Source organism: Loxodonta africana, chromosome 18 (genome assembly GCF_030014295.1).
Source record: "Loxodonta africana isolate mLoxAfr1 chromosome 18, mLoxAfr1.hap2, whole genome shotgun sequence".
NCBI classification, from domain to species: domain Eukaryota; kingdom Metazoa; phylum Chordata; class Mammalia; order Proboscidea; family Elephantidae; genus Loxodonta; species Loxodonta africana.
Window position 1 is genome coordinate 58,031,118 of NC_087359.1, and position 27,675 is coordinate 58,058,792.

The 27,675-nt window shown below is 44.3% G+C and overlaps 1 protein-coding gene and 1 pseudogene across 1 annotated transcript in view; both read right to left on the minus strand.

Moving 5' to 3' along the window:
• Positions 1–533: 533 nt before the first annotated feature.
• LOC135228034 (pleckstrin homology domain-containing family M member 1-like) lies at positions 534–5,171 on the minus strand (annotated as a pseudogene).
• An 18,958-nt stretch (positions 5,172–24,129) lies between these two features.
• Positions 24,130–27,675, minus strand: part of LOC135228014 (leucine-rich repeat-containing protein 37A3-like) — a 38,523-nt gene continuing 34,977 nt past the window's right edge. The window contains exons 7-8 of the mRNA XM_064270332.1: positions 24,993–26,743; positions 24,130–24,624 (exon numbers count right to left, since the gene is read on the minus strand). Of these exons, the coding sequence (XP_064126402.1) occupies positions 24,475–24,624; positions 24,993–26,743 (1,901 nt within the window). The 3' untranslated portion in view covers positions 24,130–24,474. The remainder of the gene's footprint in view (positions 24,625–24,992; positions 26,744–27,675) is intronic.

Sequence of the window (27,675 nt, forward strand, 5' to 3'; positions counted from 1 at the left end):
GCCTGGGTGTTTAGTGTTTGCCAATTCCTCACACCACTGTCCAGTGTTCATCTATATATCCTGATATTCTTTCCCTGAATTTCCCCATAATAGCCAGGACAACATTTCCCACACAGGGTGGATGGTCACTGATTCAATGACCTCAAGCTGGAATTTTCCAATCATAAGACTCATGAAAGGTAAAGGGACAGCACATGACCAAGAGAAGGCTGGCTGGTCTGTGGGAGGAGGCAGAGACACACAAAGGGCTAAGACAGGTAAGATGGCCGAAGTCACGCCATGGGTCTAGGCATTTCTGGAGAAAGAGACGCTTTTCCCCAATATGTCAGATCTAAATTCCCCAAAGTGACATATGAAAACCGCATACCAATGCTCCAGTGCTTTATAGGTCCTTTATGGGGCCTATGAGACATTCTCATGTATTCAACTCATTAATAGTCATCTGATTTGATTCTCAAACAGCCCTATAAGGGTATCTCCATTTTACAGATGAAGATACAGAACCTCAGAGTCCGCAATTTGCCTGACATTACTGGGCCTGTACATGGTGGGACAGGGATTGAAACCAAGTCCAATCCAGTATTATTCTCACACCAGATGGGAACTTGTAAGGACCTGAACCAAGGTAGCAGCAGCAGGACTGGACAAAAAATCAAAACCAAACCTGTTGCTGTCAAGCGTGTTCCAGCTCATAGCGACCCTACAGAACAGAGAACTGCCCCATAGGGTTTCCAAGGCTGTAAATCTTTACGGAAGCACACTGCCACATCTTTCTCCTGTGGAGTGGCTTGTGGGTTCAAACTGCCGACCTTTCAATCAGCAGCCAAACACTTAACCACTGCTCCACCAGGGCTACTGTTTTTTTTTTTTTTAAACCATAAAAATGGATTATCTATTCAAAAAATTAATTGAAAAAAAAAAAAGGCTGTATGAAGAAGGTTCCTCCCCAGGCTCTCCCCCTCTAGTTAGTCTGCACCATACACTCCTCCACACACTTGCTTCTCCCCAGTTGTCTACCACCTCCTCCACGGGCCACTCAAGTTTCATGTTCTCCATATCTTCTGTGTCACTACATCACACTCTTAGGCATTATGCTTCACTGTATTTTTTGGAAGTTGTAGATATCAGCCTGAACTGTTAGCTTCCTCCCTTCTAGATGAAAATTTTTTACACTGAAATATTTCACACTGAGCCTCAGAGAGACCAAGTAAGACAAAGTAACGTGCTATCCAGGGTCAGAGATTGGACTTGAATGTGCTCTGAGCCCTACTCCCCTTCTTCCCACTGCTTCCATGTTGTTTCAGGTTACAGCCCCCAGCTTCTCCAGTCCCTGAAGAAGAGCAATGATGTCTTCTTTGTCTGGCTTTACACCCTAATAGAGTTCAGTGCTCAGTGACAGACAATCACAAATCCCATGTGAAAGCAAGGAAGGAAGGAAGTAGAAAGAAGGAGGGAAAGAGAGGCAGGTAGTCACTCTTGCAGAGACTGAGCTGAACCATCACCATTTGCCGTCCAAAGGTCTGAGTCGTAGACATGAGCTCCTCAGAACAGTCTGGACTCTTGGAGCCATTTTCTTGGAGAAGACAGCTATCAGAGTTCAGGCCACAGGACAGCTGGAATGAACTGGCCGTGTCCAGGCTGAAGGAGGAGGCAATGAGCTTCCTTTTCTGCTGAATCTTATGGCCTGAGTGCTGGACTTCGATGTCCTCTGTGCCCGAGGAATGGGAAACTGAATCCAGGGACTCCTTTGGCTGTAGTTCTGCACCCAAGGTAGTGAAAGGGTCGAGCTCAGAGAGTGGGCAAAGCCCAGAAAGGGCCAGTGTGGTAAGTGTCCACTCATTTAAGATGGCAGACTTGTAGAAGAGTTCAAAGGACAAAGATGCTAGTCCCTGCAGGAAGCTAAGGAGAAACTTGCCTTCCTTGACATCTCCAAGCAGGGCTATGGCTGATAGTACTCACACAGCCAGGCCTGCTCCTGGAGGAGCAATTTCAGGTAGCACTCCCTCAGTCCAAAATCGAGGCTGAGTTGGAGCCATGCCCGGCAGTGGCCCACATCCATGCTGACGAAGACCAGGTGCTCTAATTCTCTAACGATGTGTCTGGGAAGGGGGAAAACAGACTTCTTTCAAGTAACTACCTCAAATCACCGAGATGTCATTTTATCCATGGGGTAGCAAGAATTAATCATAATGATTGTAAATATACACAGGCACGACAAATTCTGGATAAAAGTGTTTTAAGGGGAACTCAAAAATATCTAATCTATAACCCCCAAGGTTTCCAGGTAGGTGTCATGAATTCTATGTTTATTACAGGTGCACTTTGGGCCCTTGGCATTGATCTACTCAATTAAGACATGTTTGCTGAGCCCCTAAGTATAAGCTCCTTGGAGCTGTGAAGATACAGGGGAAAGACATGGTCTCCGCCTTCAGCAACTAACTGCCTTTCAAGGGCACATGTAAGTCAAGCCCTATTTTTGGTGTCATTTCAGGGTTAGAGTGAGTAAAATGCCATAGAAAAGGCAGCCCTGAGAGATTTCAAGGGGCAAAGATGGAAGGAGAATCCTCTAAGCACAAGAGACTGACAGAAAAAAGGCACAGAAGGGTAGGGAAGCAACACACCTCTAACAGGAGTGGTGAGCACTCAGATTACAACACATGGAGGGAATTCAGTTGCAAAGCCAGGTAATAAAGGGTCTTGAGTGTCAAAGTGATGAGGCAAAGTGGGGCAATGGTTCCCACAACAGGCTGTGCATCAGATTCACATAGGGAACTTGATCAGGTTATAGATTCTGAGCCCCCATCCTAAAAAAAAAAAAAAAAAAAAGTGAATCAGAAATCCAGGGGACTGGCAGCTACCCCAGGATGGCATTTGGGAGCCTATTGGCCACAGGTTTTTTTGCAGGAAGTTTCACTTGGCCATAACTATGCAGATTTCAGAATAGACCATGGACTGCCAAAAGAATGAACAAATCTGTCTTGGAAGAAGTGAGGCCAGAATGCTCCTTAGAGGCAAGGATGGTGAGAATATGTTTTACATACTTTGGACATGTTGTCAGGAGGGATCAGTTCCTGGAGAAGAACATCATGCTTGGCAGAGTACAGGGTTAGCAGAAAAGAGGAAGACCCTCAACGAGGTGGATTGACACAGTGGCTGCAACAATGAGCTCAAGCATAACAACGATTGTGAGGATGGTGCAGGACCGGGCAGTGTTTCGTTCTGTTGTGCATAGGGTCGCTATGAGTCGGAACCGACTCAACGGCACCTAACAACAACAACAACAACATGCAGATTTCAGGGTGGACTTCTCTGGATAGAAAGATAAGACCCCAAGCCTACCAAACTCAGTTCCTGAGTCCCTCGGTTTGAGGTAAATGCCCCTCCTGTGAGCTACCCTAGCCCTCTGTGCATGTCTCCTCTGTGGGCGGGCAGACCACACTGTACTGAGGGCGGACCACACTCTACTGGGCTCAGTAACTAAGCTCCTAGTTGCTTAAGCTCAGTAAATGTTGGCCTGCTGGCTGACCTAAAGGAAGACAGAATGAGATAAGAGGGACAATTAGAAAGCCAGTGGTCAGCCAGGCGCAAGATAAGAACCTGAGATAGGACAGTGGTAGTAAGGCATGGAAGGGAAGGTCAGAGACAGAAAAGGCACTTCGAGCCTGAAGGTAGCATTTAATAGCCCTTAGAAGCACAGCGCAGCCCTGTGGCGCAGTGGGGGGCTCTGGTGGCGCAGTGGTTAACAGCTCGGCTGCTAACCAAAAGGTCAGCAGTTTGAATCCACCAGCAGCTCCTTGGAAACAGGGCAGTTCTACTCTGTCCTACTGTGTCGCAAACGGGTTTGGTTTTTGATTACAGGCTCAGTGCCAGATACTTTTTGGGCAGGGCCAAAAAGACAAAGGTCTCCTGAATGAATATTCACATGTTCTACCTAGATCCTACTTCTTCCAAAATCCTCTCCTTACTTAAATGTATAACATCTAGAACATAGATGTTCAAACATTCTAAGGCAGGGTTGGTAAAGTTTTTTTATAAAGGGCCAGATAGTAAATATTTTAGGGTTTGTGGGCCATACAGCCTCTGTTGAACTACTCAGCACTACCACAGTTGGGGAAAAACAGTCATGGACAGTATGTATATGAATGGGTGTGGCTGTGTTCCAAAAAAACTTTTTTACAAAAATAGGTGGTGGACCAGATTTGGCTCATGAGCCTTAGCCTGCCAACCCTTGTCTAATGCACTGTTTCCCAAAGTTTTCACATTATGACAAACATACAAAATGTTTGTGTGGCACCCTCAAGTAAACAGAAGATGCTATTCCTGCTAGAGGAGGCCAGCCCTGGGGTGCAAAGCAGCCCCGGATCATCCTTTGAGGGCTGAGGGGCTCAAAACCTAATGGCACACTGGTGGGAAGCCTGGTTCAAGGAGAAACCCTTCAACGGTCTCCATCCACTATCTCTACACTAGAACATAGGCTCTGTAAGTTTTCCTCACAGCTGAAGAGGAAGAGCCAAGTGTCCCACACTCAGAAACTCCTCCCCAAAGCAAAGCCTCTCCAGGCTGAGCTCACTTGTGGGTACCAGCTTTCAGGAGGGACCAGAAGACAGGCTGAGGCAGAGGCTTCTGATAGGCACTTTTCTTCCTCTTTCCTCCAGCCTCAGCTCGGATGTGCTTGGCGTGCAGGCCATGGAGAAACACAGCCTCCAGGGCACTGCGCATGGTGGTGGCATCTCCGTCTTCACTGGTGACCACTGTGTCTGAGGACACGTACTGTTTCTGCAACGCCTTCACTGATCCCACCAGCTTCTTCTTGATGACCTAGGCAGTGCCAAACTTAACATAGGCCTTTAGGAAAATATCCCAGGGGATGGGACTCTTTGCCTATTGGCAAATACATGTGCAACCACACAGGCAACCTATCTGAAATCCATTCTTTGTAAAGTTCCGTTTTATCACCAATAAGATGATCCAGAAAGGGCAGGATCTCCTCAGGCCCTACTTCTGCTATAACTTTTTTCAGCTGGACGCTTTATTCTGGATACTGCCCATTCATTTAAAATTAAGAAAAGCTGATGAAATGGCGTTCTCGCCTTTCCCACCCTGACCCTCCCTTGCTCGCCTACCAGGATGGCAGCCCGGGGGTCCAGTCCGTTCTCCACCACTGAAAGCATTTCCACTTGTGCAGCAGCGCCCCCAGAGAATCACATGACACCTGCAGAGAAAGGTGAGGGCCAGATGAACAGGCTCCCAAGTCACTCCCTTTCCCAGCCAGAGTCCCCAGCAGGCAGCCGGAGGACAAGAATCTTACTGAAATGGCAACTGAAAGGCCTTTTCAGTACAAAAATAAAAACCAGAGAGTGGATTCTAAAGAAGTAAACAAGGAAGGAAAAAGTCAGAGGGCTCGGATCTTGGGAGGTGTGGAACCCTGCACACCATGGGAGGATCCGCCCCAAGGAATGGGCAGCGAGGGCTCTTTACACCAAACACTGGCAGAGTGTCAGTGTTCGTGCGATTTTTTACTTTGCAGGGGGCAGAGAATGACAGGCTGATTTAGATACAAATATGAGGGTGCCAGGGGGATGCTGCAGCAGGAAGTGCCTCCTTGGGACCAGGAAGCAGGGGCTCAATTTATTCAGGGCTCTGGAGCTGCCTCATAACTCCTGCTCCACTCCAGTGCCTGCCAGCTCAGCACTGATAATTATAACTGAAATGGCTTCAAAAGAGAAGGACTTGTCTGCTACACTTCTGCTTTCCCTTTGGGCTCTGACAGTCTGGGTTCAGCAGTGCTGGACTCGTTTAAACGGGGCCAATGAGGGTTCTAATCTCACTTTGCCTCTAACCACGTGGGCAAACGTTACTTACAGATTTTTTTAGGAGATATGCAGAAGTTCCATCTTATCTACAATCAAACAAGCCCTAAAACCAATAACAGTCTTGCTGGTCAGATCTGTAGCCCCAAGCACCTGAGCCAAGGTCCATTCCACAGTGCCCAAGTTTCAGAGCTGCCTTTCTTAAATGTTGTAGCACACAGTTAGGAAGGAATTGTCCTGCTTCCTTCCTTCATTATCCTGCCTGGCTTTCTGTATATGTCCAATCTCACTTCCTCTGGAGACCAGAGAAAACTGAATGGCTTAGACGAAGACTTACATTAACAGATGCAATGGATAAACTGGCTTTGCTGCTTTCAAAGCAAATCAGTAAATAGCAAGCTGTTCTCATTGGGCTTCTCAGCCACTCCCAATGGCCTTTCCAGCACCGGCTGAATCTGATCCAGCTCCTGCCTGTTCAGAAGAGCCTGGCATACGACATCCAGCTGCTGTACCGACAGATGACTCATGTTTTTTTCATTTGGAAAAGAATGACAAAGTTGTCAGTATGGAAAAGAATGACAAGGTTAGCTTCCGATTCAGAAAGGCAGTTGATCATTCAGATATGGGTGTGCTGAATAAGGAAACAGCACCTTCCTTCCGCCTGAAGAAATCCAAGTTGGGTTTCTAGACAATTGTCCTGTGTGGGATGGGGATGAGGGTGGACTCTGATGCAATTCAATGCCAGCTATAAGGCAAGAAACTTCTAGAAGCTTGTGATTCCCAGACCAAGAACTAGTGGGCTAGGGCAGACCTGTGAAGGTGGTGAACACTGCATATCTTTCTTTCTTGCCTTCTCCCTTCTGTGCAATAATCCCATCTCCCCCATATTCCGGACCAATATCCTGTAGGATTATAGATAGGACCAAATTCCAAATAAATGAAAACAGAAACTTTGCCTGACTCATTCATCATTGCATTTCCAGTGCCTAGAACAGTGACTGGCACACAGTTGTTAGTTGTTGTTGTTAGGTGTCGTCGAGTCGATTCTGACTCATAGAGACCCTATGCACAACAGAGGGAAACACTGCCCGGTCCTGCACCATACTTACGATCATTGTTATGCTTGAGCTCATTGTTGGCAGCCACTGTATCAATCCACCTTGTTGAGAGTCTTCCTCTTTTCTGCTGACCCTGTACTTTGCCACACACAATGTGCTCAATAAATGCTTGATGAAAGAGTCAATGAATGAAATAAAAATAAGGCAGAGGGCACTATTACTATTTCCATTTCATAGGCTACGGGAAGTTAAGGTATACAACTTGTAAGTGGTGGGGCCATTATGTTACTGTGATGGATTGAACTGTGTCCCCCAAAAGTGTGTGCCATCTTGGCTAGGCCATGATCCCCAGTATGGTGTGATTGTCCACAATTTTGTTATCTGATGTGATTTTCGTATATGTTGTAAATCTTACCTCTTTGATGTTAATGAGGTGGGATTAGAGGCAGTTATGTTAGCTAGGCAGGACTCAGTCTAGAAGATTAGGTTGTATCTTGAGTCAATCTCTTTTGCGACATAAAAGAGAGAAGCAAGCAGAGAGACAGAGGGGCTCACTACCACCAAGCTAGGTGAGCCATCTTCTTTTGATTCATCGTTCAATATTTTGCCCATAGAATCCTTCAAAATTGCAACTCGAGGACTGAATTTTTACTTCAGTTCTTTCAGCTTGAGAAATGCCCAGAGTGTCTTCCCTTTTGTTTTTCTAACTCCAGGTCTTTGCACATGTCATAATACTTCACTTTGTCCTCTCGAGCTGCCCTTCGAAATCTTCTCTTCAGCTTTTCCATCGTCATTTCTTCCATTTGCTTTATCTACTCTATGTTCAAGAGCAAGTTTCAGAATCTCTTCTGACATCCATTTTGGTCTTTTCTTTCTTTCTTGCCTTTTTAATGACCTTTTGCTTTCTTTATGTATGATGTTCTTGATGTCGTTCCACAGCTCATCTGATCTTCAGTCATTAGTGTTCAATTAGTCAAATCTATCCTTGAGATGGTCTCCAAATTCAGGAGGGATATACTCCATATCATAATTTGGTTTCCTTGGACTTGCTCTAATTTTCTTCAGCTTCATCTTGGACTTCCATACGAGCAGTTGATGGTCTGTTCTACAGTCGGCCCCTGGCTTTGTTCTGACTGATGATATTGAGCTTTTCCATCATGTCTTTCCCATGCACCTGTCGGTTTGCCATAATGTGGTGGCTTGCATGTTGCTGTGATGCTGGGAGCTATGCCACCAGTATTTCCAATACCAGCAGGGTCATCCATGGTAGAGAGGTTTCAATGGAGCTTCCAGAGTGAGACAGACGAGGAAGAGGGACCTGGTGGTCTACTTCTGAAAAACTTGACCAGTGAAAACCCTGTGTATAGCATAGGAACATTGTCTGACATAGTGCTGGAAGACGAGCCCCTGAGGTTGGAAAGGCCTCAAAATGCGACAGGGGAAGAGCCGCCTCCTCAAAGCAGAGTCAACCTTAATGATGAGGATGGAGAAAGCTTTCAGGACCTTCATTTCCTGATGTGGCATGATTCAAACTGAGAAGAAACAGTTGCAAATACTCATTAATAATGAGAACATGAAATGTCTGAAGTATGAATCTAGGAAAATTGGAAGTTGTCAAAAGTTAAATGGAATGGGTAAAGTCCTAGGCATTAGTGAGCTGAAATGGACTGGTATTGGAAATTTTGAATCAGACAATCATATGGTCTATTATGCTAAGAAGGACAAATTGAAGAGGAATAGGATGGCATTCATTGTCAAAAAGAGCATTTCAAGATCCACCCTAAAGTACAACACTGTCAGTGATAGGATAATATCCAGACAGCTACCAGGAAGACCAGTTAATGCATCTACGATTCAAATGTATGTACCAACCAACCGCTAAGGCCAAAAATGAGGAAATGGATGACTTTTAGCAGCTTCTGCAGTCTGAAATTGATCAAACATGAAATCAAGATGCATTGATAACTACTAGTGATTGGAACGGGAAAGTTGGAAACAAAGAAGAAGGATTGGTTGTTGGAAAATATGACCTTGGTGATAAAAATGATACTGAGGATTGCATAATAGAATTTTGCAAGGCCAACGACTTCTTCATTGCAAAATACCTTTTTTCAACAATATAAACGGTGCCTATGTGGACCTCACTGGGTAGAAAACACAGGAATTAAATTGACTATATCTGTGAAAACAGACAAAGAAAAACATCAGTGTTGTAATTCCCATGTATATACATTATTTCTTTTAATGGGTACAATTACTATCATGAGGAGGCCCACAGTTTTGTTTTGTTTTGTTTTTTTTAACATTAGAAAGGAATTCTTAGCTGAGTTTGTGCTCCAGAAGAAGGGTAAATCAGGAAAGAAGAAAAGGCAGGTAGGAAATGAAGGTCCCAACCCAGGGAACAGTGAGAGGAAGTTGGGGGTGACAGCTGTGTGACAGGTCTAGGCGGGAACTAGAGCACACTGGAGGGCAAATCTCTGGGAGAGAGAGCCCTGGGGAAAATGCAGACTAACTGCTGTGGCAGAGCACTCCCGGGGAACTGAGGATATGATAATGTGAAGCCATAATATCTACTAATTTGTTTTGTTTTAGGCAAATTGCAGAGTAATCTGGTTACGACTGCCCAAATGCCGTAACCCTACATGGGGACTCCTAAATCCCAATTTGTTTGTTTGTTGTAGTTGTTAGGTGCCGTCGAGTCGGTTCCTACCCATAGCGACCCTATGCACAACAGAACGAAACACTGCCCAGTCCTGAGCCATCCTTACAATCGCCGTTATGCTTGAGCTCATTGTTGCAGCCACTGTGTCAATCCACCTCGTTGAGGGTCTTCCTCTTTTCCGCTGACCCTGTACTGTGCCAAGTATGATGTCCTTCTCCAGGGACTGATCCGTCCTGACAACAATTTGTATTTTTAAATGCATGGTACAAACACGTGCTGTCAAATTCCAAAGGTACAAAAGGGTACGTGGTGCTGCAGTCTCTCAGTTTCCCTCCCTGAAGGCAACCACCATTACCAGTTTCTCGTGTGTCCTTCCAGAGTATTCTAAACCAGTGTTTTCCAATAGAACTTTCTGTAAAGATGGAAATAGTTTATATGTGTATTGTCCCATTTGGTAGCCGTTACTAGAAATAGCTTGTGAGCACTTGAAATGACTAGTGTGACTTAGGAGCTGCTGTTTAATTTTATTTGTATTAATTTAAATTTAAATAGCCACAGTTTTATCCATATGCCACACAACACATAGTAGCATACTGTCAAAATGGCGTGGTGGCATTAGACCTAGTCTAACTTTGTTGGGGGGAGAGAATCACCATCAGCATCAGCCCAAGGCTGATTCCTATGAGGCAGAGATCAAACATACCTCCCTCCTCCAAACTTTTTACCAATTCTGACACTAGCTGTCCCTCCCACGGCATTCTCTACTCTGCTGGGTTCAATAATTTATTGCAATTGCCACACGGAGCTCACAGACCATGCTCATAGCTATGGGATTTATTAGGGAAGTAACAGGTTACAATTCAGGATCAGGAACAACTCAAGATACAGTTCTTTGGTCAAGACAGCTTCTCAGCCGTGCCTGCAGGCAGGCTTCTCTCTCCTCTCTCAGCCCCTTGGCCCCTCAGTCGGGCCCTTCCCTGCTTGGGCAAGCTCTTTAGCTCTGCCAAGAAGTGCCCGGAGATACCCCACTCAGCCAGGAAGCCTCCTGCCAAAGGCGCTGTACTCTCTAGCTCTGTGGGTCAGCACGCCGACTGCAGCTGTCTTGCTCAGTGGAATGGGAAGCCCACTGGACTGTCCAGTGCCAGCCTCCTGGTTCTGCTGCTGAAGTTTCTCCAGTTCGCTTGCTACTGCCACCTCTCGCCATCTCACACCTTCTCTGATGTTACAGCTCTGTCTGTCTCCTGAGTCTAGGAGGCTCTCTGTGTAGGGTGTCTGGGCCTAAAGGACGTGCTCTACTCTTGGCTCTTCTTCTTGGTGATACTGAGGTTCCCCTGACTCCTGGGATTGGCTCATTTTAAGCCTGGTAGGATGGCAAAACTGACAAATCTCCTACAAGAGTTCCATATACCTCATTTGCATATTCCCACTCCGAGGTTACTATGCACCATGTTTACATTATTAGCAGGCTGTCAAATCCCCTTGGTGGGCTACAAGCACCTTATTTGCGTAGTACCTCTCAGCCTTTCTGTCAGAGTCACAAGAGCATACATGACTAGAAGAATCATATTAAGTAACTCACTGTACTGCACATACTATGTACGCCATACCACTTATTGCTTTGTTCACTTGTTCTGTGCCGTTGAATTGACTTCGATTCATAGCAACCCTGTAGGACAGGGTAGAGCTACCCCATAGGGTTTCCAAGGCTGTGATCTTTATGGAAACAGACTGGCACACCTTTCTCCTGTGCAGCCGCTGGTGGGTTTGAGCTGCCAACTTTTGGTTAGCAGCTGAGTGCTTAACCATTGGGCTACCAGAGCTCCTTTTTCTTCACTTAGTAACTCCTATGTATCTTGGAGAGAGATTGTTCCAGTCTGCCTCATTAGAACAAACAAACTGTTGCATAATGTCCTTTTCTTGCACTCCACTGAGGTAACCCTTTATTAACCACCTGGAGAGCCCTAAAGACTCCAAAGTCTTCCACATATATCGAAACCAAGAGACCTTGCACCAACACTAGTTTCTCCATCCCTCTACTTTGATCAGCCTAAGGTTGAGACGGCGTGACATTGAACAGTCCCTCTTGCCAGATGGGAAAACGATTTACTATGAATTACTGCCCTAAAATATACTTTCCAGCCATGTGCCCCTGTGCCTGACATTCAGTAGTGACTATGCCATTCTTTAGGGTTAATCATGGCTCTCTCAGCTCTCCACCAATGTGAAAAGTCTCCTGGGACGGGCAGCAATTAAGGTCAAGCATCTGGAGCCGATTTGGCTTTTGCCCTTATGAGAGGGGCCAACGGACTTTATGGAACAGTGTAGGCTCTGATGGTGAATCTCACTGTTCTTAAATTGTCCTTAAATCCATGTGGATCGCTGGCTAGTTTTTGCCTTTAGATGGCCTTCCTCTTAGGGTATTTCAGATTTTAGAAGTATTTCTAGTTTTAAATGGCCTCTAGAGAAAGAAACTTCACTAAGCTGCTGTCTTAGTTACCGAGTGCTGCTGTAACAAATACCACGAGTGGATGGCTGACACAGAAATTTATTTTCTCACAGTTTAGGAGGCTAGAGGTCTGAATTAAGAGCGCTGGCTTTAGGGGAAGGCTTTCTCTGTGTGTCAGCTCTAGAGGAATGTCCTGGTCTCTTCAGCTTCTGCTTCCTGGTTCCTTGGAGATCTCCACGTGTCTTAGCACCTGCCTTACCCCATCTCTCTGTGTCCCTCTCTGCTCCTCTGTTTAATCTCTTTTTATATCTCAAAAGAGACTGACTAAAGATACATCCTACACTAATCCTGCCTTAATATAACAAAGGTAACCAAATGGGATCATAACCACAGGCATAGAGGTTAGGATATACAACACATTTCAGGGGGACATAGTTCAATCCATACCACCTGCTTTGATGTTTAACCCTGTATACACCTTTTCGTCTGGTGTTTTCTGTGGGAAGCAGGCACAGAATTTAGTGTCAGGCAGATCTGAGTACAGATTCCAGCTCCAAATGGCACAGTCCCTTTGTAGTTTATAGGGCAAATACATACTATGCACTGACCTTTAAGAGGTCTGTCTGTATTTCATGGGCAATCACATGAGAAAAATGAAGGAATGACCTAAAATTCACTCAGTAATAATCCTTGAGTCATCACTAAGGTCAGGGCCTGTACTAGGCATTGAAGGGAAGAGGGAGCTGTGGAGATAAAGGAGATCTGATTCTTGCCTTGTCAGGGTTCCTGACCTAATAGAGAACAGTGGCTAAGTCTTTACATTGAAGGGCTTTACCTGTCATTATGTTCCACTTATAGGAAACTCCTAGAAGAGTGGAACCAGGGGGTGTAAACACCAAACCAGGGCTCTTTCACATACTAGGGTATGTAGAATTATTGGCTCCAGTACTTCACCCTTCCCTACATCCACACATGTGGGCGGAATGTACTTTCTTGTTTCCTGTCTTTGGCCTTGGCCATGTGTCTTAGTCAGCTAGTGCTGGCATAACAGAGATACCACAAATGGATGGCTTTAACAAAGAGAAATTTATTTTCTCATAGTCTAGTAGGTTACAAGTCCAAATTCAGAATGTCGGCTCCATGGGAGGGCTTTTTCTCTGGAGGAAGATCCTTGTCCTCAGTCTTCCCCTGGTTGAGGAGCTTTTCAGGCACAGGGACACCATGTCCAAAGGACGTACTCTGTTCCTGGTGTTGCCGTCTTGGTGGTATGAGGTCCCCAACTCTCTGCTTGCTTCCCTTTCCTTTTATCTCTTGAGAGATAAAAGGCGGCGCAGGCCATACCCCAGGGAAACTCCCTTTACCTTGCTTGGGTCAGGGAGGTGACCTGAGTAAGGGTGGTGTTACAATCCCACCCTAATCCTCTTAACATAAAATTACAATCACAAAATGGAGGATAACCACACAATACTGGGAATCATGGGCTAACCAAGTGAATACACACCTTTTTGGGGGGGACATAATTCAATCAAAGACACCATGTGACCTGCTTTGACTCATAGAATGGGGCAGAAATGAAAGTGTGCCAGTTCTAAGTCCAGGCTTTAAGAAGCCATATATTTTCTACTGGTCTTTTTTATGCCTCTGCCTTCTCCATGAGAGGAGCTCCTCCTGGGTCACTGCTGACTCTTCAGCCTGGGCCCCGGAATGAAAACTCCTGGGACAGAGCCACCGCAGCTGATCTGCAGCCTTAGAGTAAGAAGCAGAGCTGAACCAGCACAGAGTTAAAGCACAGCGCTCCAGCCAACCTGCAGATCTGTGGGAACTGTTAGGTCAACTCACCGAGTTTCGGAATGGTTTATTACACAGCATTATTGTGGCAATAGCTAACCCATACGTACACTGACTCCTTTATTAGGCTATAGGGTCAGCTGCTGCAATAGAGAACCAAAGAAAAGTAGGTTAAATAATAGGGAAGTTTCTCGATCTTTCCTGTGACAATCTGGTTAGGAAGTCAGGGCTAGTTTAGGGGCCACTTTGTCAGGGGTCTAGGCTTCTCCTATCTTATTGCTCCACCAACCTTGAGGTATGGCCCTAATCCACACGAAGTCTTCATAAGGATGCAGTTTAAGTCTTAATTTCCTTCAGCCCTGCAAGCGAAGACACTTCACAGCGTGACACCAAACTACCCTCTAACACATAGATTCTCAGCTTGAACCACTTCCCACTTCTGCTTCAGGCCTCAGGATTTTTTTCTCTTCTTGAATGTGTGCTTCTCTGGGCACCAATGGTACTCAAAACAGCATCTCACTCCCACCAGGTCCAGGCTTCAGCAACAGCACTTCACTACCGCCAGGTCCTTGGGAGCCAGAGCTGGTTGACTCTGGTATTTTCCAGGAGGCCTTAATCTCCTTGGAGGTGAGCAGTAGCCCAGAGTTATCTGTGTGCATAGTCCCAGGTAAGACTCAGGCATGCATCCCATTCTCACAGACTTAACCAGACACCAGTCCTCTCACCTCCCACTGCTCTGCCCTGCCTCCCCACAGTCATCTCCCTGCTGCCTCCAGGCCAGAAGAAACCACAGAATCTCTGCTTTCTCAAACCTCCTGGCCTTCTTGTCATAGCTCAATGGTTCCTAAAGTGGGCCTCTCTATCCTGGAGATGGATTCATGTGGGGCAGGCATGCAGGTGTGGAGGGGAGGTGTCCAGGAATTTGCTGTTTAAATAAGCATCTCAGTGATGTTTGAGGGAAGAGTTTGGCAGAATATACTTTGAGAAATTGTATTTTCCTATGGACACTTGAAACCCTAACTCGTCCATTTTGAATGTGTGCCCTAGGGCACCTGGGCTGGTTACTTACATTCTTTGAGCCCTCTTTCTTTATCTTTCAAATGGGAATAACAAAATATCCTTCCAGGGATTGTTGGACTAAATGAGATAAGACTGTGAAATGCTTAACCCAGAGCTTGGGACCAAGTAAGCAAGTGTAAACGCTAGCTGCTGCTGCTTCCTGTTATTATTTAGTCGTGTGCTTTAAACACAGTAAATATTTGTTGGCTCACAGATGTCACCATGCAGGGACAAATGCTTGTTTTTTATCCTCAGGTAACTGACTCAGGCCAGTATCAAGAGAACAGGTGTCTCTTGCCCAGCACTGGTAAACCGATGGGCCGAATGAGGTACAGATGGGCTATTCATTTTGCTTGGAACTCTAACAAGCAAAATATGCCAGGAGGCCATTGCCTGATTGCATTGCTCTTTTGGGGGACCCTGTGCTGTGGTTCCTTGGTTGGCACCATTCTCCATCTCAGATTACTGAGCTGCCAGCACTTATTTGTGGTCATGGAGGTCGATTAGCAAATCTTGCTCATTCAGAATCTCTTTTACTCAGCTATGTGTTTAGCTCTCACTGACTTACAAATGGGAATTAAAGGCTTTTTCTTTGCTTTTACTAAAATACTTCAATAGGGGTAGGTATCCCCTCTTTGCACTCTTAACGTGTGTGATTCCCACATGGATGAGCAGAAGGTGTGCAGGAACCCTTGCATCTTCTGCAATATTTACTTGTGTTATCACTTGCAATCACACAGACTGGTGGATAAGGAAGGAAACAGTAGGTCTGGTGCTGGGCTGAGCTGGAGGGGGCTGAGCAGCACACATTTGATCACTAGTGGGGTTCCCGAGAGTCTAGGGCAGTACACCTGAGCAGAGAAGTGACCCCCCTCCACCCAAAACATTTTCTGAATCAGCGCCATCCCAGGCCTGAAGAGGGCTATCTTGGGCAATTCCTGCTGTCACATATTCTTCCTTTACCCTACTCCTCTTGTACCTTCCTGTTAGCTACCCAAGTGTCTGAGTTATCTAGCGGTGCTATAACAGAAATGCATCGCTTTAACGAAATTTATTCTCTCGCAGTCTAGGAGGCTAGAAGTCAGGATTCAGGGTGCCAGCCCCAGGGGATGGCTTTCCTTTTCTTTTGGCGCTGGGGAAGGTGATTGTTATCAACCATCCCGATTGAGGAGCTTCTCAGCGCAGGAGCCCCGAGTCCAAAGAAAGCGCTATGCTCCTGGTGCTTCTTTCCTGGTGGTATGAAGTTGCCCCATCTATCTGCTCGTTTTTCACTTTTACGCCTCAAAAGAGATTGACTTAAGACACAACCTAATCTCGTGCATTGTCTTGCCTCATTAACGTAACTGCCTCTAATCCTGCCTTATCATACAGATAGGAGTTACAACATATAGGAAAAGCCCATCAGATGACAAAATGGTGAGCAATCACATAATACTGGCAATCGTAGCCTAGCCAAGTTGACATACATTTTTGGGGGACACAATTCAATCCAAACAACAAGGGTTGGGATAGTTTAAAAAGACGAATATGAATTTTCCACCAGCTTGTAAGGGCAGAGGATCCCCTACCAAAATACGACACACATTTTTGCGTGAGTTTGAGGTCTTGGGAAAAAAGAAGGACTTGGCTGCGCAGTGGAGATCCAAATATTCTAGCAACTTCAAAGTACTTATGAGAGGGTGCAGAAGGTGGATGATCCCCTATGGACAGGGCCTCAAGTGTGCTGGTGAACTCAGGCTTGAATGAAGCACAGAGGAGAGAGAGCCAGAATAAATGGGTACTTGATTTAATAATCTATGCCCCTTGTGGCTGATATGTTCTCCATTTCCCTGGGATGGATTATATTGGGGAAACAGGAGAGTGAAGCCCCTATTTGTCCTTCTTTGTCCACATGGCCTCTTATGGAATGGCTACCACGAAGGATTCTAGTTTCAGCCCTGCTTTTTTTGCCTATGGCCCTTGATCAACATCCTGTTCCTTTTTTGTCAATATTTAATATTTATATTTCAATTCCTTACCACATGGCTAGAATTGGTTATAGAATTCATATATTTTAATATGAGAAAAACAAGTAGTTTACAAGCATTGGCGAGAAGCCAATATCAGAAAATAAAATTTGTGGGTAGCCTGAGGCAGGATGGGGTTCACACTGTGGTCTTGACTTCAAGCAGTTCGCTTTCCTCACCGGCCTCTGTAGTAGTCTCTGTAGGCTCAGCCTTCTCTGTTATGACTTCTCTGGCCTCCCTGGGATAAGAAGAACAATGCCAATGGCTCTTATTCTTGAAAGGAGCAATTAAACTTTTCATTACCTCCTCATTTTATTATTTTTCTTTTTTAAAACATTCTATCGATTTTGTTGTTGTTGAGAATATACACAGCAAAACATATACCAAATCGACATTTTCTACATGTACAATTCGGTGACATTGATTTCCTTCTTCGAGCTGTGCAACCATTCTTACCCTCCTTTCCTGAGTTGTTCATCCCCCTTTAACATAAACTCATTGCCCACCAAGCCTTAGGGGGCTGTTGCTGTTGTTGTTGTCAGTTTGATCCCATACAGGTAGACCTTAAAAGAGCACAACGCTCAAGGAAGACATTCTTTACTAGTTAAGCTAAAGTACTGTTTGGTTTTAAGAAGGCTTTAGGTGATATATTTGGTTGAAGGTTTAAAGATTATCCTTTTTTTTTTTTTCAGGGTAATAGTTTTAGGGTTCATACAGCCTCCATGGCTCCAGAAAGTATGGAGTTCATGAGAATTTGAAATTCTGTTCTGCATTTCTGCCCTTTTGATATCTCCTCATTTTACATAAGAAGTTTAAATTGTCTCCAATCATTTACCCGGCATCTTTGTTAAAAACCTCATCCTCATCAAAAGAATCCTTGTCGTGTAGCTTCTGTGCCATGTTTCTCTTGCGGGTGTCACTGAGAGGCCTATACATATCCCTGAGCCAAAGTGGCTGCCTTCTCCAGAAAAAGCCCTCCTAGAAAAGAGAAAGGGAACTATTAACTCTGAATCTCTCCTGCTTTCTCCCACCACAGCACTGGATCTTCCCCAAATGTACCTGACTTTCACTTCCCGATGTGCATCGCCTGTGCAGCAGACTTCGGAAAAAGCCCCTTGGTGGGAAACACGCACACAAGACAATTAGTGATCCATGTCATTTTCCATGTCCCTCATAACGCATATCTCTTGTTTCAGCAGGACTCAAAGTTTACCTCCACCCATAATCACAACTAGCAAAATCTCTACAGACTTGGGGTTTGAGAACAACTCCATGCATACTGGACTTCGAGGAGCTCTCTGTATCTGTCCACAGGGCCCCACGATGTCTCTGGGGAGACCTCTGTACGTGGCTTGGTATGGAGGCTAGGCAGAATTTTCAGGCCCACTTACCTCCTTGGCCAAGTACCTTTGTGCAGTGAACCAACTGCACAACCATACTGAGCAGCCCTGTCCAGAAACATTTACATCAGTCCCCTTCAGATTTGGACTCGTGCTTCATTCTCTGGGGAGTGGGGGTAAGTGGAGGAGAAGGTGCTTCTATTTTTCTAGCTGCTTTATTCTGTAAGTCGAATCACACCAAATAAATGCCTGAGTCTAACTAGCCAGGTTATCTAGCTCACTGATATTCCTACTCTATGTGGTCACTGATTTTCCTGCTCTGTGTGGTCACTGATTTTCCTACTCTGTGTGGTCACTGATTTTCCTACTCTATGTGGTCACTGATTTTCCTACTCTATGTGGTCACTGATTTTCATACTCTATGTGGTCACTGATTAGTGAGTGGTCACTGATTGGTGAGTGGTCACTGTCGGTGGTCACTGACTGTGAAGTCTATTTAAAGGTCACGACTAGCATTAAAAATAATCTAAACAGAACAGAAAATATCAGAGTGCATAGTGCGCAATAAGTTTAATGAAAAAATGTTGCCGTCAGGTCGACTCCAACTCGTGATGTTCTCATGTGTGTCAGAGTAAAACTGTGCTCCACGGGGTTTTCACTGGCTGATTTTTCGGAAGTGGATAGCCAGGCCTTTTTTCTGAGGCCTCCAGGTGGACTCAAACCTCCAATCTTTCAGGTAGGAACTGAGCGTGTTAACCCTATGCACCACCCAGGGACCCCAAGTGTGCTTAGAAACTATTTATGCCTCTATCAGCAGCCACGTCTATGAAGTTTGCATGGACTGAGTCATGACATAAAGTGTAGCTCACAGTCCAAGCACAATGTCATCAGTGGAGAAGTACCCACATGGGAAGGAGTCATCCTCTTTCTGATACCCCCTAGTGGTGAGACCATGGAGGAAAATATTTTCCCTTTCTCCCTCTCTGAGACAAGCTACTGTCTAAAACTCTTCAGAGTTAAAATTTTATGAGGTTTGGATAAGGGGAATACAGAGTGGGGGCTTAACAACTGTCAGGATGAGAAGTGACGTTTTCCTGACACTTTAGAGGAAAAACATGTATATTCTACCTTCCATCAGCCTTGAATGAGAACAGTCTTCTTACCCGAGACCATTTGGCCTTCCCTACCCTTTCCGTAGAGCCTCCTGGGAAGGCCTCTGGCCCAGCTTTATGCCCACCAACAGCAGGAAGAAACAGGTATAGCCTAGCTCTTCCCCTGAAAGGACTGGCAACAGCAGGTGCCTCTGTGCTAGTCCCATCAAGCCCAGCTTGGCCTGGGAGCTAATTTCGCTGGAGCCAAAGTATTAAGGTGAGTATGTTCTTCCTGCCTTTGGTAGTTTCCTCACTGAACACTGAGGGGAGTGAAATAGAGGCCCTCTACGTTCTCTCCTAGTTCTACAATTCTCTTCTAAAAATTGTCAGTCTATGAATGTTTTGTTATAGCTATTTGAACCACAATAAACACTGAAACAAAATTGCTGGACTAATATTTACCGTGAGGATCCTTCCTTGTCTTCCTCTGATGTTGCTCGATGAGCATAAATCTGTTTTGGAAGAAAGCATGATCGTGGTTACCCACCACAATGACCAGTATCTTCAAACCTTTATTCGTTCCTTTTATTGATTTGAAGCCTCATCTGCAGTGCTAGATGATGATCTTTTTGAGCAGAAGGATTCTACCCTCACTTACCCCTCAGTACTCTTCCACAGTACCCGGTTTAGGATCTAGCATACATTTTTAATGTATTTTATAGACGATTTTAGGTAACACTCAACAAATAATTCCTAATAAAAACTCGTAAAAGTAGGAAAGGAAGGAAATATCTTTAACTTAATAAAAGTATGTACCATAAACTTAGACAAGAGCATTGCTTTAAAGTTAGGAATAAGGATGCCTGTTACCACTGCTACTATTCAACATTGCTTGAAGGTACTAATCAAGGCAATAAGAAAAATGAATGGGATGTAAGTATTGGAAAGATAGAGACAAAACCATCATTACTTGCATGTGAAATGATGGTGTCTCAGTTATCTAGTGCCACTGTAAGAGAAACACCACAAATGGATGGTTTTAACAAAGAGAATTTTATTATCTCACATTCTAGGAGGCTAGAAGTCCGAATTCAGGGTGCCAGCTCCAGGGCAAGGCTTTCTCTCTCTGTCAGCTCTGAGAGAAGGTCCTTGTCCTCAATGTTCCCCGGTCTAGGAACTTCTCAGTCCAGGGTCCCTGGGTCCAAAGGATGTGCTGTTCTTCTGGCTTTTGTTTCTTGGTGGTATGAGGTTCCCCTGTCTATCTGTTCACTTCTCTCTTTCATATGTCAAAAGAGACTGACTTAAGATACAATCGAATCTTGTAGATTTGAGTCCTCCTTCATTAACATAACTGCCTCTATTCCCACCTCATTAACATCACAGAGGTAGGTTTTACAACACATAGGAAAATCACATCAGGTGACAAAATGGTGGGCAATCACACAGTACTGGGAATCATGGCCTAGCCACATTGATACACATTTTGGGGGGACACGATTCAATCCATAACAGATGGACAACCTAAAAAGCACAAGAGATCACCTAAAAATTTTTGAAAGTAATATGAGAATTCAGAAGGTGCCCCGATGGTACAGTGCTTAAGTGCTTGGCTGCTAAATCAAAGGTTGATGGTTCAAACCCAGCAGCCACTCCACGGGAGAAAGATGTGGCAGTAAACTTCGACAAAGATTTATAGCCTTGGAAACCCCATGGAGCAGTTCTACTGTGTACTGTAGGGTCACTATGAGTCGGAATCCACTCAATAGCAATGGGTACAGGTAATATTAGGATTTAGTGAGGTGGCTAGATACAAAATCACACAAAGCTCAACAGTTTTCCTATGTACCACCAATAACCAATTAGAAAATGTAATGGAAGAAGGATTTCACTCACAATAGCAATAAAAATGTATAAAGTACCTAGGAATAAACGAACGTTGTGGAAGACCTCTGTGAAGAAAACACTAAAATTCTTCTGAAGGACATTGAGGAGAACTGATTATGTGGAATGAGATACCACGTTCTTAGAAAGGAAGTCTCAACATTGTAAAGATGCCAGTTCTCCTCAAATTAATCTACAGATTCAATGCAATTCCATTCCAATGCCAACATAGCTTTTCTTTTTTTTTTTTTTTTTACGAAACTGACCAGGCGACATTTGGTAGAGAAAATATCCAACAACAGCTTGAGAAGGATGAAAAAGAACATGAAAGAGCAGGAGCTTGCCCTACCAAATATCAAATTATGTTGTACAGCAACTGGAATTAAGTAGGAGATACCGGTAGAGGAAAACAGAAGTCAATCAGTGGGACAGGACAGAGTCCAGACAAAGGCAGTATTTTAGATCAGCGTGGAAAGAAGGAACCATTCACTAAGAGATTATAAAACAACTGGATATTCAGATAGGGGGAAAAGATTCTGAAGTCAGCTATCCCAAAACCAAACAAAGAAAATAAATTCCACATGGACTAAAACATATAACATATATCACGATCTTACAAAAGTAATAGAAGAAAATACAGGAGACTGTCTTTATGCCGTGAGGTGGCAAAGGCCTCCCTAACAAGACCCGCACCCCATACGCCATGAGGACAGGGTGACGGACGTGATTCCAAGAGTGCAAGCACCTCCTGCTCTTCCCAGCCCTTGCCCCCTTTTCCCCTGGATTCTTTGTCTTCGTCTTGTTTATTTATAAAAGCTCCTCTTATATCCAACATACCAATCCTTTCAACGCTTTCCGTTGTATCCCTAGGCTTCAAATAGCTGGCACTTGTTTTTCTCTTTCAGGAGGCAAAAAAGACAAGGCTTTGTAGTCAGGGGATTATCAGTTCTGCTTTTGGTTTTGCCCTGGGGCCTTAATTTGATCTCCTTCCTCTGTAGAGGAGGGATCATAACGTCTTTCCCCAAGAGTTCTGTGTCAGACAATATACGCTGTCCAAAGCTTGGGATTTAAGTCAATGCTAAATTTGCTGTTTTGTTGTTAGGTTCCTTCAGGTTGATTCCCACTCATGACGACTCCATGTGTGCAGAACAGAACTGCTCCATAGGGTTTTCAAGGCTGTGATCTTTGAGAAGCAGATCACCAGGCCTTACCACCAAGGCACCCCTGGGTGGGCGTGACCTGCCAATCTTTCGGTTACTAGTCCAGCACCACCCCGGGACTCCCTAAATTTGCTAACGGTAGTCAAATGTATCAAAGCTTTCTGCCTGTGGTATCAGGCTTAGAAAGCTCTTTCCCACCACAAGACAATAAAAATATGGCTTCTATTTCCTTCTAATACTTTTATGGTTTCTCTTTTTACATTTACTGAAATATGTTTGTTTAAGGTGAGAAATATGGATCTGCCGTTATCCCCCCTCCCCCCAATAGTTAGGCCACTGTTCTACTACCATGTACCCACTTCCCCCCAGTGACTGGAACTTTAACAGTTGACATTTCGAAAGTGTTAAGAATACATAGGTCTGTCTATTACTGGGCTCTGTCTGCTACTTCAAAATAAATATTAGGTTGTATTATTTCTCATTGTAGAATTGTTATAACGCCTTATCTTTCTTCCCTTGAGCAGCTTTATTTTCTACTATTTGTAAAACACTGCATGGTTTTAGTCCTCATAAATCTTATGATCTAAGTGGGGAAGAGGATACAAGGAGAACACAGAAATGAATACAAATGTAAGGCTAAACTGAACATAGGAATTAAAAGCAGCACAGGATTTATAGAAATGCCTAAAAAGGAAACACCCACATGCTGCTCGGAGAAGCAGAGGGAACTGTCTGGGCAATGGCCAATGACTGTCTTTCCAGGTGTCTTGGCAAACTGACTCCATGCTGGTCCTCAGCCTTCCAGGCTTAGAAATCAGACTCTATTGCCAGTAAGAGAGAATCAGCTTCTTCCTTTTGGGGGCAGTCTCACCTTATCAATATTTCAGGACTGACCAAAAGTCAGAATGCCAAATTATGGCTTGACAATGAGAAATACATCTGTTCCACAGACAGGACTTCTGTGCCTACGGGATGATGGAGCTGTGTCTCTGAGGAGACAGGCCTGTGTGTGCACTAAAGCACAATCAGAAGGCTACTTCCCGAGAACAGAATAGAACGTAAGGAATCAGCTGAATCCAGGGTTTCATGGAAAGATCTGAGGGAGCCTCATCCATCTATCTCCTCTTCAGGGACAGCCCTGCTGGTGGCCCTGACACTTCACATCTGCTGCCCCGGGCTCCATCCCTACTTTTGTGCGATATTAGGACGGGCACTGCCCAGGTTGACCTGTTCCTTGCCTTTTCTACAAGGAACTGACCAACCCTCCTGCTGATAGACCTATTTTCCTTCAGATAGATCAGGAGGCCATCTGGTCTTTATATATCTCTGCTCTGCTCCATTATGTGTTGATCTTAAACCTTCCCTCCTGAGTGGCCATCTTTTTAAAAACTGTTTGCCACAGTTTTAACTTCTCTGGAGAGGGCAAATGTTAGGGTGAGGGGCTGGAATGTAAGACTGCTCTGAACAGTAGAAAAGGTGAATAGGGAAATTAGGGTAAATTGGCAGAGTAGGGTTGTCAGCTTGTTAAATTTGCTAGTAGTTGTGTGTTCAGGAAATTAATAAACCATTACATAATTGAACAAAAAGCAAGCAGAACCAAAGTTCTTACTGCAATATTTTAACTGAGTCTATTTAGACAATGCCTATATGGTCTCTATGATTCGGAATCTACTCAATGGTGAGGTTTTTTTTTTTTTTTTTTTTTTAGTTTACTCACTGGAGAAAAAAAGATGCTGAGTAAATCTAAGGAATCTACAAGATAATACTTTTATCCTTTTGGTGTGTCCTTTCTCCCCAGGTTGATTGATCACTCCCTAAGAGTGGACATTTTCTTTTCCTCATCATTTCAACCAACAGGGAAAGAAATCAGGGATAGAATGAAAGTGACTGGTGTCTACATCAAATCACTGCCACAGTTTTGGGTTGAAGAAATTTTGCAATCATGTCAACTCTGGCCTTCTTAAATTTAGCTTCTCAAAATAGTCTAATGGCTTGCTATCTTGGTTTCAACTCCACCAAGATCTCCTGGGAGTAGGGTTCCTTTCAAAATCCCTGGAATACAGTTTGTAATAAAAGAACCAAGCACATCCCAGCCCTAGTGACTGAAGAGGAATATCAAGTAGTAGCAGGTGGGAAAGTGGCTTTAATTTTCAGTTTGTGGCTTTTGAATCTATTACAAAGACAAAATATTATTCTGGAAACTTGAAATAATTGTTGTCCTTACCTTAATGAGGCAGAAAATTAAAATCATTACAACCACAGTCACAGATATCGCCAAGATGAGTTTGTGGTTATATCCATATCCTGGAACTTCTTTTGTGAGCTAAAAAATAGGAAGAAAAATTTTTTTTTTTTTTTTTGTACAACAAAGACATGAAAAGGATAAAAGCTAACCATTCAGTTTCAAAACTCAATTCTTCCAGGTGAATCTAGCTTATAGGTTCATAAAGAACATACCAAAACGAATAATCTTACTATTAGGCAGTCTTCTTGTACAATTTGTCTGTTAAGTCTTCTCCTCTACACTAGGAATAGTGGCACCATTGTCTAAATGAACAAAGTGGGAGATGATTTTCTTGGCCCAAATTACTTGGCCAAGATGAGATACAGAGTAGGAGCTTTGATACTCTAAAGGCACGTCCTGAACTCTGATGGAAAAGTCTGAGCCTCATGTTTCTGGAGTTTCCTCACCTCACTTAACTCTTGCTCTTTTTGCTCACTCTGGACTTCTGTGCTCTCGTTGATGTAGTTCTCAGTTTTCCATTGGTCTGTATCCCAGTCTGCCTTGGACACCTTGACTTCTTGGTGCTCACTGAGAAGCTTCATTAGGAGGCCTGTTCTGGAGAGGAGCTTGGCACAGGCCAGTTGTACCTGGGGCTCTGAGCAGTCCAGTTTCAGTGTCCGCATAACATGAGCAATGAGCCTTCTCACATCGTTGTTGGGGATGAGGGACCGTAGCTGCTGGTTTAGCTGAGTTTCAAATTGATCCCCTGGGGATGAGAGCAATGGGAGAGAGGAGCCATGGGGCTTGGAGGGTAAGTCAGGGCCCATGTTCTGGTATTCCCATTGCGTTTCATTTGTTTGTTTAACAGGTGCCATGAAGTTGTCTGCAGTCACAGCAGAATCTGCAGTGGAAGGATCCTTATGGGCAGTGATTTCAGGGGTAGCATTGTGTACAGTAATGTTTTTTGCAGATGGCCCTGAAAAAGGAAACCATTCTTGAAAAGGATTTTCTGGAGAACTCAGTTCTCCTGAAGATGAAAATGCCTCTCGTGGAGGGGAATTTATGAGGCTCCTCACTGCAGAGGAAGGAGGTCTATTTCTAAGCATCAGTTTACGGACCTTTCTGAACCTTCGACTCGTTTTGGTCTTTGGTCTCCTGTGAACCAAACGAGAGCGAGATTTATGGTAGATGTAATTTTTTCTGGAATGTGATACTGATTTAGCAGTATCTTTTATATTTTTAACTCTAGCATTTGCCTCTTCTAAGACAAAAAAGGTGTAGGACAAGTCTTTTGAAAGGATTCTAACCTCAGGTGGGGCTTTTGAAGAAGGAGAGGTAGAAGGCCTGCCCATGGAGTATTGTTTCAGGGAAGAAGAGACTGCTGCCTTACGTTCCTTGCTGGATGAAGGCTCCGTGTTGAAGGAGATTCCCCCTAACTTCCTTTGCCTCCGCACCTTGAGAAGTCGTTCCACCTTCTTTGAGAGTGGCCTTAGGGGCCTTCTTGCTTTGGTCGTGTTCTCCATAAATGGCTTGGCCCCTTGTTTCCTCTTGATGCTCAGATCTTCCATTCCTTTGAAGTGCCTTTTCTTTATGCCCCTTGGCCTCTTGAGGACTTTGTTCACCTTTTGCAGCCTTTTCCCAACACGTGTTCTCTGGATCTTTGCCAGGTGGTTTTCCTGGGGTTGAGCAGTTTCCAATTCCTTTTGAAAGATTTGGCGTTTAAATTTGGTACCTAAAAAATTGGGATACGTAAGCATGGCAGTTTTTTCCTTCTTTTTAACCTCATCATTTTTTTCTTGAATTTCTGCATCTAACAAATTCTCCAGAAAATAGAGCTTCCTCAATTTACTTCTGTAAGTTGCACTGTTGTTTTCAGGCTTAAGAGGGGGATTCCCTGTGTTGTTCTGTAAATCACTCAGGGCCTTTTCTCTATCTTGTACCTTTGAAAAAAGCAGTTTAATCAATGGTAATAACGTCAATTCTATGTGTTCTAGATTTCCCTCCGAGAAATAAGGCAGTACGTAATTTAGTGCACTAATAACATCACTTTCATCATTAAAGCCTAGAGGCTCATTCAGGACAGTTGACAAGTTGACACTACTTCTGTCTGAGGATGCAGCTTCTGGCTCAATAGTGAGCTCAGTGCTGGTGTTCTTCTTCCGGGCTTGTAATGCCTTCATAAATGTTCCTTCTGCAGCCCCCAGAGATGCTTCTTCACCTGCCAAAACAGAAAGACTATGATTGATAATGAAAGACGGATGGGACAGCTTTTTGTCAGTTCATAGCCATACACCCCAGTCAAAGAAATGAGAAGTCAACAAAGATTTGACCGCCATTTAGAGAGGAGAAAAATAAACCTGAACTGAAGTTTATGACTAGGGACAACAATGTTCCACTATGAATATGTCCACTATGTCCACCCTGGTTCTCTTCAAAAATTGGCAACCTACTGAGAACATTCCATAGTGTGAAACATAGTAACTATATTTAGATTATGGAGCTCTGGTGACACAGTAGTTAAGTGCTCAGCTGCTAACCAAAAGGTTGGCAGTTCAAATCTGCCAGCCTCTCCACGGCAGAAAGATGTGGCAGCCTGCTTCTGTAAAGATTTGCAGCCTTGAAAACCCTGTGGGGCAGTTCTACCCTGTCCTATAGAGTCACTACGAGTTAGAATCGACTCAACAGCAGCATGTTATGAGACACGGAAGAGATCGGGCTGGCTGAATTAAAGGAGGGCTACACTTCAAGGTCCTGTGTGCTTGGCCAGCTATACTTAAACAGTCTCTGAATCTAAACCTATGTGCAGACCACGGTATAACTTTTGCTGCTGGCACCTGAAAACTGCTTGTGATTAACAAACTAAGTGCGTAGACAAGTTAAGGGGCTACTTTTCAAGGCCCTTTGTGCTTGACCAGCTATAAATTAACGATAATCCTTCTGAGTTGTTTTTCAAGGCCTCACCAGGTGCAGAGTGTGCACAATAAAGATCAATGTGGCCTATGAATGACCTTGCACATGAGACAAAGATAAACAGGGACCCACTGCAAGGGCTCAAAGCAAGATCCAGAGGCATCACACATGCACAACATCCCAGAATAAGTCCTGTTCAACACCCTGGCAGCCTTGTGACAGACTCCTTCTCGGTTCCAG